The following is a 17,390-nucleotide window of genomic DNA, read 5'->3' on the forward strand; positions in this document are numbered from 1 at the left end:
AAAAGAGCAGGGAAAGTGGGGGGAAGGGGAGTAAGAGGAAGAAAGAGGGGGGAGATAGCTTGAGTGGGTCAGAGGATGAGGGTAGAGAGGAGTTTGTAGGGTTGAATGTAGTGGTACGATTTGAGGGAGTAGACAGAGTTAGGAACATAGAGCCGAGTCAGCTGTCAAAACTCATTCGAGCACAGTTAGGGGAGGTAAGGTACGGAAAGGTGTTAGACGATGGGAACTTGTTTATAGGGTGTGTAAGTGTAGTGCAGGTTGAGAAGGCAAGGGAAATGAAGAGCATTGGCAAAGTGAAGGTCTGTAGAGTAGTGATAGTAGGGGAGAGAAGGGATGGTGGGTGCAAGGGGGTGATTAGTGGAATTCCAATTAAGGTTAGTATGGAGCAGCTGTTAGAAGAGTTGAGGAGTGACAAACGTAATGGGAAAGTTAAGAGTGTAGATGGGATGAAGAGAGGTGTAGAGAAGGAGGTGACAGGGACGATAGTTATTCAGTTTGAGGGTGAGGTTAGTCAGAGAGTATTTTTAGGGTTTTTGGCATATAGGGTTAGGGAGTTTGTGCCGAAACCATTGAGGTGTTACAGGTGCCAGGAGTTTGGACATATAGCTAGGTCATGTAGGAAGGGACAGAGATGTGGTAGATGTAGTGGGGAGCATAAGTATGGGGAGTGTGAACAGAGAGTGGAGCCGAGGTGTTGTAGTTGTGGTGGGAAGCATAGTGTAGCGTATTGGGGTTGTGAGGCAATGAAGCGAGAGGTAGTGGTACAGCAGGTGAGAAGGGAGGATAGGATTTCGTATGCAGAGGCAGTTAGGAAGGTAGGACAGGGAACGCAAGATAAGGAAGGAGAAGGGCATTTGGCAGTAAGGGTAGTGCAGGAGGATCAGGGGAAGCAAGGTGAGGATAAGGGGTTTAGAAAAGGGCATTTGTCAGTAGAGGAAGTACAGGAGGAGAAAGAGAGGGTGTGGGGGGAGAAGTTGGAGATAGTGGCATTTGTGACAAGAGTAGTGAATACAATAGTGATGGTTAGCAGTAGGACAGAGAGGTTAAAGTTAGTAGTTGAAGCAGCAGTACTAGACATGTGTATGAAGGGGTTGACAATGGGGCAAGTATCAAGGAAGTTAGGGAAGAAGGTTGTTGTGAGTGATCAAGTAAGAGAGTTAGGGAAGGTGGTGGTGAGTGTTCAAAAAAGCCAGAGTCAGCCCACAGGAGGCAATAAATGACTCATAGATTAGGTTTGGATAGGGTGGTGAATCGTGATGTTAGGGATGGGGGTTTATTTTGTGTGTTATGGTGGGGTTGAATGGATTGTACATTATGTGGCGGTATGCGCCTTTTGTGGTCGCGATCTGCCATTAACTCATAGAAGAAGAAGAAGAAGAAGAAGAAGAAGAAGAAGAAGAAGAAGAAGAAGAAGAAGAAGAAGCCTTATTCTTGTTCTTGCTAGCGGAAAGCTCGTCTTGTTTTTGCAGTCTTGGAAACGGCAGATAAAACAAACAACAAGCGAATTAATAATAGCCACGACTGTAAAGTTGGATGTAATCTTCGCAACTATATAGCTAGCGTTACCAATACCTAGTATCTACAGTGTCGAATACGAATTATACAGAAATGGACCGACGACGCTGATGTTAGCTATCTTGTATGTAGCTGTTTACGTTAGCTGGCCAGCTATGAAATCACTGGGAGACTTCATGTTCGATCACGTTAACAGCGGTGAAGAAAGACTTGTACTTAACGTTAACTAGCTGCCCCGCATTCATTTACCTAAACAGGTGTTCAGGTGTGGAACATGTCGAACGACCTTGTTGGAGTGTGGGAGGTGGCACTGAGTGATGGAGTCCATCGAATAGAGTTTGAACATGGAACAACAACTGGGAAGAGGGTCATCTACATTGATGGAAAGGTAACTGTTGAACTAACACTCTTGATAGCTAGTAACGTTTGCGAAGTTAACTTAATACCAGGCTCCAGCATGTTTCTTAATTATTATGTATCTCTCTCTCTCTCTCCCTCTCCCGCTCCCTCTCTCTCCGTGTACAATTGTATACATGTGTTGGACGTTTTTGATTCCAGTCATTTATCTGTGTCGTTTGATGTCAGGGTGGTGTTGATGATATAGTTGCTTGATTGATTGAATGAAAACTTTATTTAACAGATTGCAGAATGGGTACAATACAGTACAGCTCAATACATACAATTGTTAAGGGGATGCAGACCAGAGAAAGACTTTCGTCTTGTTTACATCAGGGTCCCCCATTTTCAATTAATCATAATAGTAACGTTGAGCAAATATGTTTGGGCAATGTAGATGGGAAACACTACCAGTATGGGGCAACGAATTAAGTGGGAAGGTCAAACATCCGTTATTCAGATGTTTTCTGTCAACAGGATGTCCCTCTAAGAAACGGTCCTTAATGTTTCCCTGTGTACAGCTGTCCCTGTGATGGGCATGGGCAGAGGCACACATACTCGCATAGCAATATCGTAAAGGAACCATCCTTTGGTCAACAATACGCTCAGTCTGTTCAACCCTGTTACACCCTGATGAAGACTCGTTGGAGTCTAATTGCGTCGGCGATCCTTGTCTAAAATAAAGAAGCCTCGGCTTCTTTTTCAGACTGCCAGCCTCTACCATGGACTTCCTATAAAAGTAAGCTGGAGTCACAGTATTTAACCCTATATTATTTGCCCCATCCTTGAAGAGCACATGTTTTCTTACCTTTTAACATTACCATCATTATAATTATTTTGACCCAGCTCCCTATTTTTAGTTAGTCATGCAACTCTATGTACATGCCCAATGCTCAAGGCCTTGGTAAAAGTCAAGTCAAGAGTTTTATTTGTCACGGCATACGAGTATACAATGAAATGCGGGTGGTCTTGCCCGCAACGATGTGCAATACAGTGGGTACAACATATAATAGAATCCAATACAAAAACATTGTGCAATAACAGGTAACAGGTAAGTAGGTAACATGGTGTGACATCAAAATCGGTATCTGTACATAGTTATTTACAGAGCATATAGGACATGCTAGGTAGCTTTGGTAGTGCAATACACTGTTACTGTTGCTACTACTGATTTAAAGTGGCCTTTCCTTTTGGCAATAAGTGTGAGTGTGCGCATGAGTGTGTGCCCGCTCATGTTAAAGTGTTAAGTGGCTGCTAGTGTGTGAGCGTGCACAGCGTGCGTGTCGTGTGTGTGCTCATGTGTGCTTATGTGTGGATAGTTCAGTGTTCTGTGGTACTCAATGTTCATTGTTCAGGACTCTGATGGCCTGGGGGAAGAAGCTAAGCCTAAGCCTCTCTGTCCTAGTAGCTGGGGTTCGCAGGCGTCTGCCTGACCTCAGCAGCTGAAACAGGCTGTTATTGGGGTGGTGGGGGTCTTTCATTATTCTGCAGGCTCTGGATTTGCACCTCTTGTTGTATAGAACCTGCAGGGGAGGTAGTGCAATACCCGTGGTACGCTCGGCTGAGCGCACCACTCTCTGTAGGGCCTTCTTGTCCTGTGCCGTGCTGTTTCCATACCAGGCAGTGATGTTTCCGGTCAGGATGCTCTCTACCGCTCCTGAGTAGAAGGACTCGAGTATCTTCCCCAATACTCTGAACTTCCTTAACTGTCTCAGGTGGTAGAGGCGCTGTTTCGCCTTCTTTACTACTGTGTCTATGTGTGTTGACCATGTCAGATCCTCTGAGATGTGGACCCCCAGGTACTTAAAAAAGTTTTTCTGGGTAACGTTAGTGTAGCACTAGAAGAGATTCTATGATTCTAGCACTAACCCGGAAACACGAGAAGGGATTTGTGATGTTTCTTGTTCCATAAGAAGACATAACTGGGGTCCTCAGACAGACATGTTCCTGAGAATTTCTTGTTCTGTTTTTTTTTAACAGGAAATAATAAGGAGGGACTGGATGTTCAAACTGGTGGGGAAGGAGACCTTCAACGTGGGCAGCTCGGAAACCAAAGCAACCATCAACATCGATGCGGTCAGTGGCTTTGCCTACGAGTACACCTTGGAGATCAATGGCAAGAGCCTGAAGAAGTACATGGAAAACCGCTCCAAGGTCACTAGCACCTGGGTGCTCAACTTGGACGGCATCGACTGTAGAGTGGTCCTGGGTAAGAACCCTAGTTGTGTATGACCGGCCAAATCATAATCACACATTTTCATGTACCTGGAATTTGTTCTGGAGGATTGCTGCTGCATACCAAAAAAAAGAATGCAGAGAATCAGTGTTGCATGCACACACTTCTTTCTATTACTTGAAGTGTTTTCCGTTCACATCTTATGTCAGAGTTGACGCACTAATCTCTTTATCTGCTTAAGCCCTCAACCCCATCTTCAGTGGGCATGTATCACCTGGGCCTTCTGCTTCTTGTAGCAGTCTTCAAATAATCAGATCACGTAACAGCTTGGATAGTTTAAACCCTTTTAATAGCCCACACTGGTATCCTATAGAGATCTACAGATCTGGACAGGCTACTCGATGTGTTCTGTATACAGTGAGTGTGTCCTGGCATCCACATCCAAAAACTCTTTTGCATACTTTCATTTAGTTTGACCTTATTATTATTGAGAATAAATTAGGTTGAATATGGCTACCAGTGATGTCATCTGGGACATTGAATCCTTGTGTTACAGCTCAATGAAATGATAAGGTAGCAGTCACTATAAGACAACGCATTGCTATTATCATTTAATTGAGCTGTAATTAATAACACAAGGATTCAATGTCACGGATGACATCACTGGTGGCCATATTCAAACTAATTTACTGTCAATAATAATAATAAGATCAAACTAAATGAATGTGTGTAAAACTGTTTAGTTTTTTGGATGTGTGTGAGATTATGTGCTAAATAAATCGGAATCGTTTTTGGTGCCCCTCAAGATCAAAACAAGATACTGACACCTTTGTCAGAACTGCTCAGGCAGGCTAATTGGACCATTGTGTTGTTTCTAAGGTGACTATTGTTTATAATGCAGGGCTTTCCCTAAACAATGGTATATAGCGCAGCGCCACTATGACAAGGTGCCAGCACCACCGTGTTTAAAATGTGTTCCGGACCAAACCTAAAGTTGTGATTCAGCACCATCTTGTTTGAAAATCCTGGGAGAAAGCCCTCAATGACTACACTTTACAAACAACCAAGCATTTATAGGGTTAACCAATCGTTCAAGTTTCAAGTTTCTTTAATAGTTGTCATACAGAAGTACAGAATACTTTTGTACAAAATGCTTCTTACTGTTGCGCTCCAGAGACTGTGCATGACAAGATAAGTATGAAATAAAAACATAGTAAAAATTAGAAGTAAAAAAAGAGGTCACAGTGTTCAGTTTAGACATATGTACAATGTTCGTAGACGTAGTTACCATACAATATACAATACTGTGCAGTGTACTAATATACAATACTATATAGTGCAAGGCATAAATGGACGAGGTGCAGTTTAGGTACAATTCACAGTAGGTGTACGAGTTGTAGTGCAAATCCTTTATCAATAAATATAAAGTGTAAGTGTGTTTGTGTGATCTAAAGTGTGGAGAGTGGGTGCTGCAGTGTGTTGTTTGTTTGAGTGAGTGTGTGCGTGTGGGTGTGTGTGCTGTGTGCATTTGATGGTTGTTGCATAGTGATTATTGTTCGTTTAGCGATTATTGTTCGTTTAGCAGCCTGATGGCCTGGGGATAGAAGCTCCTTCTGAGTCTTTCTGTGCTCGCCTTAAGACTCCGGTATCGCTTGCCTGACGGCAGCAGTTCAAAGAGGCAGTTGTTCGGGTGGCTCGAGTCCTTAATAATTCTCTTAGCCTTCCCCTTGCACCGCTTGTTGTAAATGTTCTGGAGGGTGGGAAGCCCCCCTCTAATTGTGCGTTCGGCTGAACGTGTCACTCTTTGTAGTCTGCTACGGTCTTGTGCAGTGCTATTCCCAAACCAGGAGGTGATGTTGCCGGTCAGGATGCTCTCTATTGTACATGAGTAGAAGTTCCTAAGGATCTTCTGACTGACTTGGAACTTCCTTAGGCGCCTGAGGAAGTAGAGGCGTTGTCGTGCCTTCTTCACAACACTGTCAATGTGTGTGGTCCATGTCAAGTCCTCGGATATGTGGGCTCCGAGGTACTTGAAACTGTTCACTCTCTCAACTGGTGCCCCGTCGATGCTGAGGGGGCTGTAGTCCTTGACCCCCGACCTCCTGAAGTCCACAATCATCTCTTTTGTTTTGCTGACGTTCAGGGAGAGGCAGTTCTCCTGACACCACTGTGACAGGTTCTCTACCTCTTCCAGGTAGGCCCTTTCGTCGTTGGCAGAGATCAGGCCCACCACTACTGTGTCATCAGCAAATTTGATGATGGTGTTGTTGTTCCGCTGTGCTACGCAGTCATGTGTGTACAGGGAGTAGAGGAGGGGGCTCAGAACACAGCCCTGGGGGGCCCCTATGTTGAGCGTGATGGATGAGGAGGTGCAGTTGCCGGCTCTTACCACCTGGGGTCTGCCCGTCAGGAAGTCCAGGACCCACTGGCACAGGTCATAGTTCAAGCCCAGGTCCCTGAGCTTGGCTATGAGTTTGGAGGGGACTATGGTATTGAATGCTGAGCTGTAGTCGATGAACAGCATTCTCACATAGTTCCCCTGCCTCTTGTCCAGATGTGATGCTGCTGTGTGCAGCACATGGGCTATGGCGTCCTCCGTGGACCTGTTGGGGCGATATGCAAATTGCAGAGGGTCCAGGTTGATGGGGAGGGAGGAACAGATGTAGCCCTTCACTAGCTTCTCAAAGCACTTCATGGCTATGGAGGTGAGGGCTACAGGGCGGTAGTCGTTGAGGCAAGCGGGCGTAGATTTTTTGGGTACAGGGATGATGGTGGACTTCTTCAGACAGGTGGGGATGACGGCCTGTTCCAAGGACAGGTTGAAGATGTCGGTGAATACCGGGGCCAGTTGGTCGGCACAGACTTTTAGGACGCGGCCGGGGATGCCGTCCGGTCCTGCTGCCTTCCTGATATCCACTTTTTTAAAGATCCGTCTCACCTCATGCTCTGTTACCCTGAACACTGAGTCTCCATCAGCAGACCCCCCCCCCCCCCCATTGCCGTGGTTTGTAGGCTGGTGTTGTTATTCACAGCCTCAAACCTCGCATAGAAGGAGTTGAGATCATTTGCTAAGGAGATGTCACTGTTCAGTTTGAGGGGGGTTCCTTTGTAGTCTGTCATTGTTCTGAGGCCCTGCCACATGCCTCTAGAGTCAGCCTGTTCAAACTGAAGTTCAACTTTATCCCTGTAACGCCGTTTTGCCTCTATTACTGCTCTCCTGACGTTGTATCTTGCCATCTTGTGTTCTTCCATGTTGCCTGTCACCAGCCCGGTGTTGTATGCTGATGTGCGCACTTTCAGAGCCTCACGGACGGATTTGTCTACCCAGGGCTTTTGATTTGGGTAGATATTAATTTTGGTGTTGGGGATTATTACTTCTACCTGAGTACAGACATAGTCAATCACCGTTTCGGTGTATTCGTTAATATTGGCTGTGTTATCACGGAATACACTCCATTCTGTGCTTCCCAGCACTGCTTGGAGTGACTCCACTGACGTCACGGCCCAACGCTTAACCTCTCGCGAGACCACCGGCGTTCGCTTGAGACTCTGTTTGTACTTAGGCAAAAGGAAAATGGCGGCGTGATCGCTTTTACCGAATGGACTAAGAGCCTGTGACTTGTACCCATTCTTAAATTGCGAGTATACATGGTCTAATATGTTCTCGCCTCTGGTGGGACAGGTCACATGCTGATAGAAATTCGGCAGCACCTTTTTAAGACGCGCGCTGTTGAAATCCCCCAAGACCAAAATGGCAGCGTCAACATTAGCTGCCTGGAGTTTGTTTACCTCGTCGTGAAGTTTTGAAAGTGCGACCCCAGTGTTCGCGTGTGGTGGAATGTACACTCCGATGAGGATGATGGACGTTAACTCTCTTGGGAGGAAGAAGGGTCGACATTTTATCGTGATAAACTCCAGGTCTGGGGAGCAGTGGTTAGACAGTTCCTTTGTGTTGCCTAAATCGCACCACTCCTTGTTTATCATGAAGGCAATGCCGCCTCCTCTCGTCTTTAGTGAATCTTCTGCCGTCCGGTCTTTGCGGAGAACGAAGAAGTGGTCTGCCGGTTCTATTGCGTGATTCGGGACATCTGGACTCAGCCAAGTTTCTGTGAAACAGAGGACGTTACAATCCCGAATGTCCCTCTGGAATTGGATCCTTGCTCTGATGTCGTCCAATTTGTTTCCTATCGATTGCACATTGGCCAACAATATGCTGGGCAATGTGGTTCTGTGTCGTTTGGACCTCAGTCTGTTCCGGACGCCGGCTCTCTTTCCTCGTCTTCGCGGCGGCTTCTGGCCTTGGCCATGGCCGGCATAACAAAGGATCTCGGCGGGCCATTTCTGCTGTTCAGCGATCCGATCCAGAGAGCAATCCAAACGGTAAGTTTTTCTTAATCCAATGTCAATGATTGACTGACGGTCATACACATATAATGCACCAACAGTTGGTGCAAATAAAACTCCTAATACTATAAAAATTAACAAAATAAAGCACAGTCTCGTCGGAGCGATCAGAAATATGTTCGTTGCTATGAAATATGTTTGACCTTCACGATAATTTCCCTCTAGAGATTTCTTCAAAATTAGCAGTGTTGTTTTTCACACAGCACCTCGCCCACACAGCAGCATGCTTTGTAATTGTGCTTCCAGAAACAAGCCGGGCGTAAGCATCTTCACTTGGTGTAAATGGCAGCGATGACGCTGTGTTCTTGTTTCCAGTTGTAGCATTAATTGATTTCATGTCTGTTTCATTCTCCTTAGAGAAGGACACCATGGATATTTGGTGCAATGGACAAAAGATGGAGACGGCGGTGAGGACGATATTTATTTTAAAAGTTTTTGTTTGAGTTTACGGATTTTCAATGCATTTGCAGGGTTTAAATATGAGGTTTTAAAATGTCTTAGGTTTCTCTTTTTTTCTGATACATGCAATGATCAGATTCCTAAGCTTGAAGACACCACAGGCAATCATTCCGTCAGCCCTATTAGAAAGGATAGGGTAGACCAGGGGTAGGCAACCCTAGGCACGCGTGCCTGCAAAAATGAATGGGCAAATGTGAGTGAAATGGTCGCACTGTATGCAGCTGTTTGTCTGCATTGCATTCCCCCCCTCCCAACTCAGATTTAGGGTTGATACAACCATCATAATAATATTGTTAATAACGATAACAATAATGATGTAATAATGTAAAAATTATCATTAAAAATACCTGATTATGAGAAAAAATAATTACGATGCATGGAATATTGTTGAGGCACACTAGTTACAAACTATATTTCAAACAGGCACTCCATGTCAAAAAGGTTGCTGACCCCTGGGGTAGACCTAGAGCAATCTTTAAAATTTGGAGCTGAAACGTAACTTTCTCTAAACCTCTCGTCTGCAGGGGGAGTTTGTGGATGATGGTACGGAGACACACTTTACACTCGGTGACCACGACTGTTGCATCAAGGCTGTCAGCAGCGGGAAGAGACGAGACGGCATCATTCACACACTGCTTGTGGACGGCACAGAGATAGCTGAATGCACTGAATGATCGTGTGTGTATCCGCTTGTATGCACATGATTGACTGTGTGAGAGAGAGAGTGTTGCTAAGACAATATTGGAATCGGCGTCTGACTGCTGAGAGGCAACACCGGCCATGTAGATTTAGGTTCGTACAAGCCATCATCATATGATTCCCACGGCTGAAAGCAATTTCACATTTGACGACCCAACCTCATTCCAGGGAGTACACTGCTCTATCAGGAGTGATTTTACAGTACCGTGTTTGTCAAAGGAGTAACTAAACATATCCTCCCTTTGCTGCCCCTAGTGGTTGATATTTTCACCCTGCTGCTGCACTGTGCCCCCAATCATAATTTCGGTCAGATTGCCTCTTTTCTGTGAAAGAGCAAGAAATCACCCGGAGGAGAGCAGACCTCTAGTCTAGCACATGTTATTTCTTAAACTCTCCTTGAGTTGGGCCTACTACAGTTGAAAATTGTCTAAAGTTCACTAGAGGTCTGCTCTCCTCTGGGGGTTTTTGGGGGGCCGGCCGATATAGCTGGGCTTTCAAGACACAACAAAGTCCCATTATAATGGCCTCCTCACAACAGAACCATAGGATTAAGGTAATAAATCGGCAAAATGCCTCTTTAATGAAATGCCTTTCCTATGATTGATGCAGGTGGGAGATTTTTGCAACAATGTGTCAGTAATTTGTAGGGCTGACCCCGACTAGTCAAATAGTCGACTAATCGATCGAAAGGAGCCGTAGTCGACTGCCAACCTTAGTCGAACACAAAAAAACAAAAAATAATAGTAGTAGACTACCTGTCGACTATCTGCAAATTTTGGCCAAGTAAAGTCGACTATACAAATCCTTAGTCGGGGACAGGCCTAGTAATTTGCTTCTTGTAGGCTGCTGAAGAGGTTGTTGCAGAGGTGTCGAAACATGTTAGTGCATAGTCTGTATCCAAACAGCAACTTTGTGTCTTTTGTCCTAAATCTGTTGAGTTCATAACAATTTCATACAGCGAAATCCATTGATAATACAGTAATGGCAGCCAGGTATGGATGGATCATAGTGGTAAAACTACAGGCAGGAAATTGTAAGTTGTACATCAGTCTGAGAAGTGGGGCAGTGGTACCATTTGTATACAATAGTTTGTAGTGAGATTGGTGTTAAGAGATTAATACGCTGTTATCCTCAGAATCTGAGAGTATGGTGTGTGCACTTAAGTCTTAATAGTTCCATTCAATAAATTCAGGAATTGGTACCTAATGTTTATATGATTATTTTAATTTGTTAGGTGTTATTACATGTTTGTATGATAGTGTTCAAGCCTCCAGATCTTATTTTATTAAATCTATAGTATATACTTTCACTTGCGCAGCTTTCTTTATTGTACTCTTCTGAGGTAAACTACCTTTTACTGGAACGGAATGTTAAGGTCAGCTGATACTTTGGCTTCACTGTCACAATTTCAGTTGACTGGATTTTTACTGTAGTCAGTCTCCATTGTAAATTGGACATATTGTGTGCAATCTGACACACTTGATTTCTGCACAAGCTACCATATACTGGGACAGAATGTGAAGGTCATCAAATGATCAATTGGTTGTTCGTCATCAGGGCCCAGGAGTTCAAACCTTTTAATCCCTATCTGATCAGATTTGGATTCATTCATTTCAACTCATGAATTGAAAATGGGGGACTCTGATGTAAACAAGACGAAAGTCTTTCTCTGGTCTGCATCCCCTTAACAATTGTGTGTATTGAGCTGTACTGTACCCAGTCTGCAATCTGTTAATTAAAATGTTCAATCAATCAATAGGGATTACAAGTTTTGAACTCCTGGGCCCAGATGATCAAGTAGTTATCTGATGTTACTGAAGGAATGTTGCCACACTTCCTTGGAATGGTTCAGCCGGTTCTTGAGTCAGAGAGGGAAGCAGATTAAAACTCGGAAGCACATTTTATTTTTAGTCAAGTTACAATTTAATTTGAGAAATATAGCCACAAGCGGCAATTAAGGGTCCTAGCACAATATGCAACACAGTAGCAATGGGGGCAGGAATAACAGAAGCATGATGAATTGGAAGATAGCACCACCTTGAGGCCAATTAACTTTTTCGTAGTATTAAACTTTGGTCCATACTAGTAATGAACAAACTATACATAAACATCTTTGCATAGAATAAGGTTTTGTTCCAAATCATTCATGAGTAACATCAATTGAGTCTGGCGTTCATACGGTTTAACCTATCAACTTGATAAGTATGCATTCAAATCTGTTGGATTAATTGAGACATGATCAGTAGGGGTGATCGAATTGTAGCAAACCTCATGGGTCCTTATGGCAAATTATCCATGAGAAGATGCATCTCTGGGTGCAAGTTTAACGACAGACAGGTTAGGTAATACACTTAAACTTTGTTTAGTTTGTCCTTATGGCAGCACCAAGAAAAGTTCACATAAGGTCAATCTTGACACGCCTAATCTAGACGAGATGAACAAAATAAATAAAGATTTGATTAAGCAAGATCTTTATGGTAAAGATGAGTTTGTTTTAATGTGGACAAGATTTGTCAAAATGAAAATTCCTTTAATCCTACAAGCAGTGTACAGCAAAGTTATAATAATGCGCTTGTATCATGATTCCTTGTATTGTGGCGCCTTAAGTCCTACCCTGCTTGGCCAAGCCTTGTACGCATTGTGCATCTGATGCACTATTTTCCAAGACAACATAATCTTTCTCTGAACAAAACCAGGTCATTTATCATTTCAGGAAATCAGAAATGTAAAGTTATTGCCTTTCTCTGAAGGCACTTGTGGGAATAGGTAACGTATCATTCATTGTTGCAGGCAAACATTAATAAACACAACATGTTGATATAATATGAAGAATAAGGCTTTCAAAATCAATCATGTTAAAATCACTACAGATTCACATCTGTCTTTGATTGATCTACACAACTGACTGCAGCTGATTGCAACACCAGATTGTCCCCCGATATACACCCCAACAATTCACAATCTCTTCCTTGACTCAATAAAACAAACGTCCACAAACGTGGTAAGAAAATCTGAACTAAATTTTTTTTTAAGAATTCTTTTAAAGAAGACAAAAAAAACAAGCTGAATTAACTCAACTCATCGCTTACTGCAGATGATAATGTACTCGGGCAGAGCCTGGTACCCATTGAATATGACATGGGTATCTTGGACTCCGTGAACACTGTCGTACAGGGTGAGTGGATCAGCGGAGGTGTTTGGAGGCACGATCAGATCTGGTGAACCGTGGGTGGACTTCCCTGCCAGAACCCGGGCCTCCACCAAGTAGACGTACTGGTCATCGTCCTCTGGGTTCTTCCACACCTTCATGGCTTCACCCACAGAGCCGGTGAAGTAGATGCCCTCTCCATACTTTGGGTCTGCGTATGGAGGAAATGGCACAAGACAGTGAAAACTCTTGTAACATTAAAAAGGAACACGCCAACATTATGGGAAATGCACCTACCGTCTTCTCCGGAGTCACACAAAAAGATGGATACCAGTTTCCTCTCTGTGCGATCATCCGGCTGTAAGCTAGCCTACTAAGCCTAGCTTAGCACAAATTAATGGAAGCGGATACTAAACACCTATGGGAGAGGTGTTTTTGGTCAACAGCTAGGCTAGTGGTCCATATCCGCTTCCATTCCTTTGTGCTAAGCTAGGCTAGCTTTCGACTGAACACGAAGAGAGGAAATTGGTATCGATTTTCTTGTTTTGACTCTGGAGAAGACGCATTTCCCATTATGTTGGTGTGTTCATTTAAGTTACAAATGGTTGCTTCCCATTCAAAATACCCTGGGGCATTTTCTAAGGAGACATATTATAGAAAATGGGTTTAGCCTCGTCTTTGTATGGATGTGGCAGCCTGAAATGTTATTTAGGTGCCGATTAGGATGAGGCGCTGACAAATTACATAGGTACTCCTTGCCGTTTGACCTGGTTTTGAAATCGACATTAACAAGTCTAAACAAACTGTTCAGAATTGCTTCCCCTCTATGATGTCACAATGGGAACACAAGCAATGAATTAGCTGTACTGCCCAGTTTGTAAAAGTAAACTTATTTTTTACCTCTTGGGTGTAGGGTAGCCAGGCAGGGAAGGTAATAATTAATAAAATATTTTGTCTCCGTTATACCCACCAAACGCATGTTCAATACAAGGAAAGAAAGAGATGCTTGAAACATAAATAATCTAAATTAGATTTGGACTTAGTTTCTTTGCACAAAACTTAAAACATGTTCCACAGAGTCATAAAATACTGAGAATATACATAATGTCCCCTTTAACAAAATGTCTCCAAGTTACAACATACTGTGGCTTTACAAACTACCGGTAACTAGGACTGGGATAATCAGCGCGCACAGTTAATAATAATTTATTTATTATTTATATATAATCGGAAATAATGTTTTATATAAATAACAATATAGAGTAGGCTATTAAATATTGATGTCAGAAACTCACAAATAAATAATCCAATTGATGTTCATCGCATTGAACTGATTGGTACTTGTGTGATATCAAACACTCATTCTCTTATAACATTTGTGCAAAATTGTAGTTGCTTGTCATTCATTTGTGCACATTTGTGTTCCACGATATCATAATTTTATCATCATTCACAATATAATCCCACTGAAAGACATTAATAGAAAAGATGCTCCAATAAAAGGAACATGGCGCATTAAAAGTTGTGCCAATTGGATGCAAATGTCACAGTTACCTTCTCCTAAATGGACGGGACTTTTACACAGGTGCTATTGTTAGCACAGATTGCAGGACAAGCCTCAAACAAACTAGTTTTATGCTGGATCTTCTTCTGGATTCTTAGTAGATAAGATGGCGGCGCTACGCCCGACAGCAGCCTGCCTCGTCCTGCCGTTCTTGTTTGACACCGTGGGTCCACACATCCTCGCTATTGTCTCTCACTGGCCACTGGTACCGTTCCATCCTGCCTCAAACAAGCAGTGGTTCAACCTCTCCTCAAAAAATGCAGCTTAGACCCCACTCTCCTAAGTAATTACTGGCCCATCTCAAAACTGCCATTCATAAGAAATCCTGGAAAAGGCTGTCCTGAGTCAGCTGATGATGCCCTACCTCAAGAGGAACAACATCCTGGAGAAATTCCAGTCCGAGTTTAGGCAGGACACAGCACTGAGTCCGCCCTCCTGAAGGTCCTCACTGACCTTCTCTTCACCATGGACATTGGGAAATGTGCTGCACTGGTCCTCCTCGACCTGAGTGCAGCATTTGACACAGTGGACCACTCCGTCCTCACTGACCGCCTCCAACAGGGGGTTGGCATCACCAACACCGCCCTCTCCTGGTTCAGATCCTACCTAAATAATAGAACCTACTCGGTGAGTCTAGCCAACTTTTCCTCCCAGCAAGCCAACCTCACCTGCGGGGTCCCACAGGGTTCAAGCCTGGCACCCATTCTCTTCAATCTTTACATGCTCCCCCTCAGTCAAATCATCACTTGGCACAACATCTCCTTCCACTGATATGCCAATGATACCCAGATATACCTCCCACTCACAACAGCTGACTGCCTGAAGACCTGCCTGGGCAACATAAAGGAGTAGATGTCACAATACAACCTGCAGTTAAATGAGAGCAAGGGGGAGATCATTCTGTTTGGCACCACTTCAGTCACTCGGCTCCAGAAACATGGGAAGCCTCTCCTCCTTGGTGAAACCCAATGTGAGAAACCTGTGGGTCTTATTTGACTCAGATCTCAACTTCGACCAGCAAGTGAGATCAGTGGTACGGTCCTGGTTCTTCCAACTGCGCATCATCTCAAAAATCAAGTCCTTCCTCTCCCCCAGCGACCTACATAAAGTCATCATTTTTTCACGACTGGAATACTGCAATTCCCTCTACTCTGGTCTTCCTGACAAAGGGCTTGGTTAGTCTACCTTTGAAATGTCTCTGTTAATAGGATATAATTAAATTATTGTCCAGCCCTCAAACTTACCGTCAGGTGGCGCGTACTCTCTCTGGAAGCCAATGTGGCTGACCAAGCTGTAGAACTGCGCTGGTATGCGTTGGTACATTTGAGTAGTGCCACATGAGTTCAGCTGTTTTTTCTTCAACTCAAAGAGTGCTTTCAGGACAGGGTTCTCCAGTTTGATCAGCTAAGAGAGCCAGGACCATTAACATAACATTTTTATAAAAGAACAATCGTCATACAGTATAGTGGTATAACAGAATCCTATGAATGCATTACAATTTAAGTACATAGAATGCTTCATTTATCCCTTGCATCAATGGACCTCATTCAGGAAACTCAAAAGATTCAGTACAATGAAGAATCTCATAGCATTTTTTTTTAAATGGAAATTGACCCAAAATGTTAGAACTGTTGTTGCAGCATGTCCAGTACAGCCCACTTTTGCAAAAACTAGTGTGACCGTAGTATTAAAGCCCAAATCATCTCAGCTACTCCCACATTGGTTGAGCATAGGTGTGTGAAGCAATTACGGAACCAATTTGAACTTTGACCCAAGTGAGTGAGGCAGAATTCCTTTGCAATTGAAGGCGAACGGCGTGGCCGTTACACGTGGTCCCATTATATCCGCGCCGTCACAGTTCTATTATAGATAGGGATGCACAGAATGGGAAATTCTTGGCCGAAACCGATACCGAAAATAGGAAACAGTTGGCCGAAAACCGAATGCCGAAAGGCCGAAAATGATTAATAGAAATATATATATATAATGTATTTATTTTGTTCAGCTACCTGATTATGACAAAAGACATGATTATGGCAAAACTTAACTTAAATAATATTAATAAAATTCAAGTGCATTTTCTTTTCTCTGTAGTATAACTACAACCAAGTGCATTCAGAACAAAGCCAAGGTGCTTTAAAACTGCATAAAGATCTGCACACATGAGAGGGAGAATAGCTTATAGCAGACTTAATGATGTTACTGTAGTGGCTACAGTAAGCATTTTATATAAAAGTACTCTGTATTTTTGTATGACAACTAATAAAGAAACTTGAACTACTGTCATTCACTGCATTCTAGCCTACATGGAAGGACTTGTATTTACTACATCTCCCGTGACTCTTAGCGGGGGATGACGTAGTTTAAGAAAGACGAGTGAAAGAGGAACTGAAGCGTTGTTAGCTAGCTTAACGCTAATGTTAGTTAAGGTTTTTAACCGCGACGGGCATATAGTAATGGCGAGGATATAAAGCATGTTAAAGACGCATTTATTGGACGCGTTGCGCGCAGAGTTTACATAGAAACAGCGCGAGTCCCAAGAGGAGTTATCACAGGCTGCAGAACGCAGGACTGAAGAGCTCACGTTGCGCATGTAATGACTGAAGCCGCGTTTTGATGACATCATCACAACAACACGCGTTAGGTTACAGGTTGTTTCGGTGAAAAAACTCTTTCGGCCAGAAGCCGAAAGGCCATTTTTGGCCATTTTTGGCCATTTTCGGCCGAAAACTTTCGGTGGCCGAAATTTCGGTGCATCCCTAATATAGAACTTGAAAAGATTTTCCTCCTAGGGTCGTTTAGCCACAGCTTCTTTTTGCAGACAAGACTCATTTGTGCAATGCCTTTTATGAGGTTGACTCCTCACTGTATGCTAAGTAACATGAAAAGTCACACGCATCCCATATTGGGAACAATTGGCATTCGTCATCTGGTATAAAAATTTAGGGTCTGCATGCACATTTTCCCCCACATAAATTTTTAGGCCCTTTTCGAAAGAACAAAAGTAAGAAAATTTTTACATTTTGTGA

General features: G+C 43.4%; 2 protein-coding genes across 3 annotated transcripts in view; one reads left to right on the forward strand and one right to left on the reverse strand.

Annotated features, from left to right (window-relative positions):
* The first annotated feature begins 1,416 nt into the window (after positions 1 to 1,416).
* On the forward strand, positions 1,417 to 10,955 carry faima (Fas apoptotic inhibitory molecule a). The gene is made up of 4 exons (XM_084309999.1): positions 1,417 to 1,903; positions 3,892 to 4,120; positions 8,849 to 8,898; positions 9,475 to 10,955. The coding sequence occupies exons 1-4, from the start codon at positions 1,790 to 1,792 to the stop codon at positions 9,622 to 9,624; spliced, it is 543 nt and encodes a 180-aa protein (XP_084166125.1). The 5' UTR covers positions 1,417 to 1,789; the 3' UTR covers positions 9,625 to 10,955.
* Positions 10,956 to 11,562: 607 nt separating this feature from the next.
* The window catches only part of parp9 (poly(ADP-ribose) polymerase family member 9), a 44,183-nt gene continuing 38,355 nt past the window's right edge, over positions 11,563 to 17,390 (reverse strand). For both annotated transcript variants that reach the window (XM_084311076.1, XM_084311075.1), the window contains exons 7-8: positions 15,606 to 15,765; positions 11,563 to 13,008 (exon numbers count right to left, since the gene is read on the reverse strand). In XM_084311076.1, coding sequence (XP_084167202.1) covers positions 12,728 to 13,008; positions 15,606 to 15,765 — 441 coding nt within the window. In that variant the 3' untranslated portion in view covers positions 11,563 to 12,727. The remainder of the gene's footprint in view (positions 13,009 to 15,605; positions 15,766 to 17,390) is intronic.

This window comes from Notolepis coatsorum (assembly GCF_963971535.1).
Source record: "Notolepis coatsorum genome assembly, chromosome: 3".
In the NCBI taxonomy this organism is placed as follows: Eukaryota; Metazoa; Chordata; class Actinopteri; order Aulopiformes; family Paralepididae; genus Notolepis; species Notolepis coatsorum.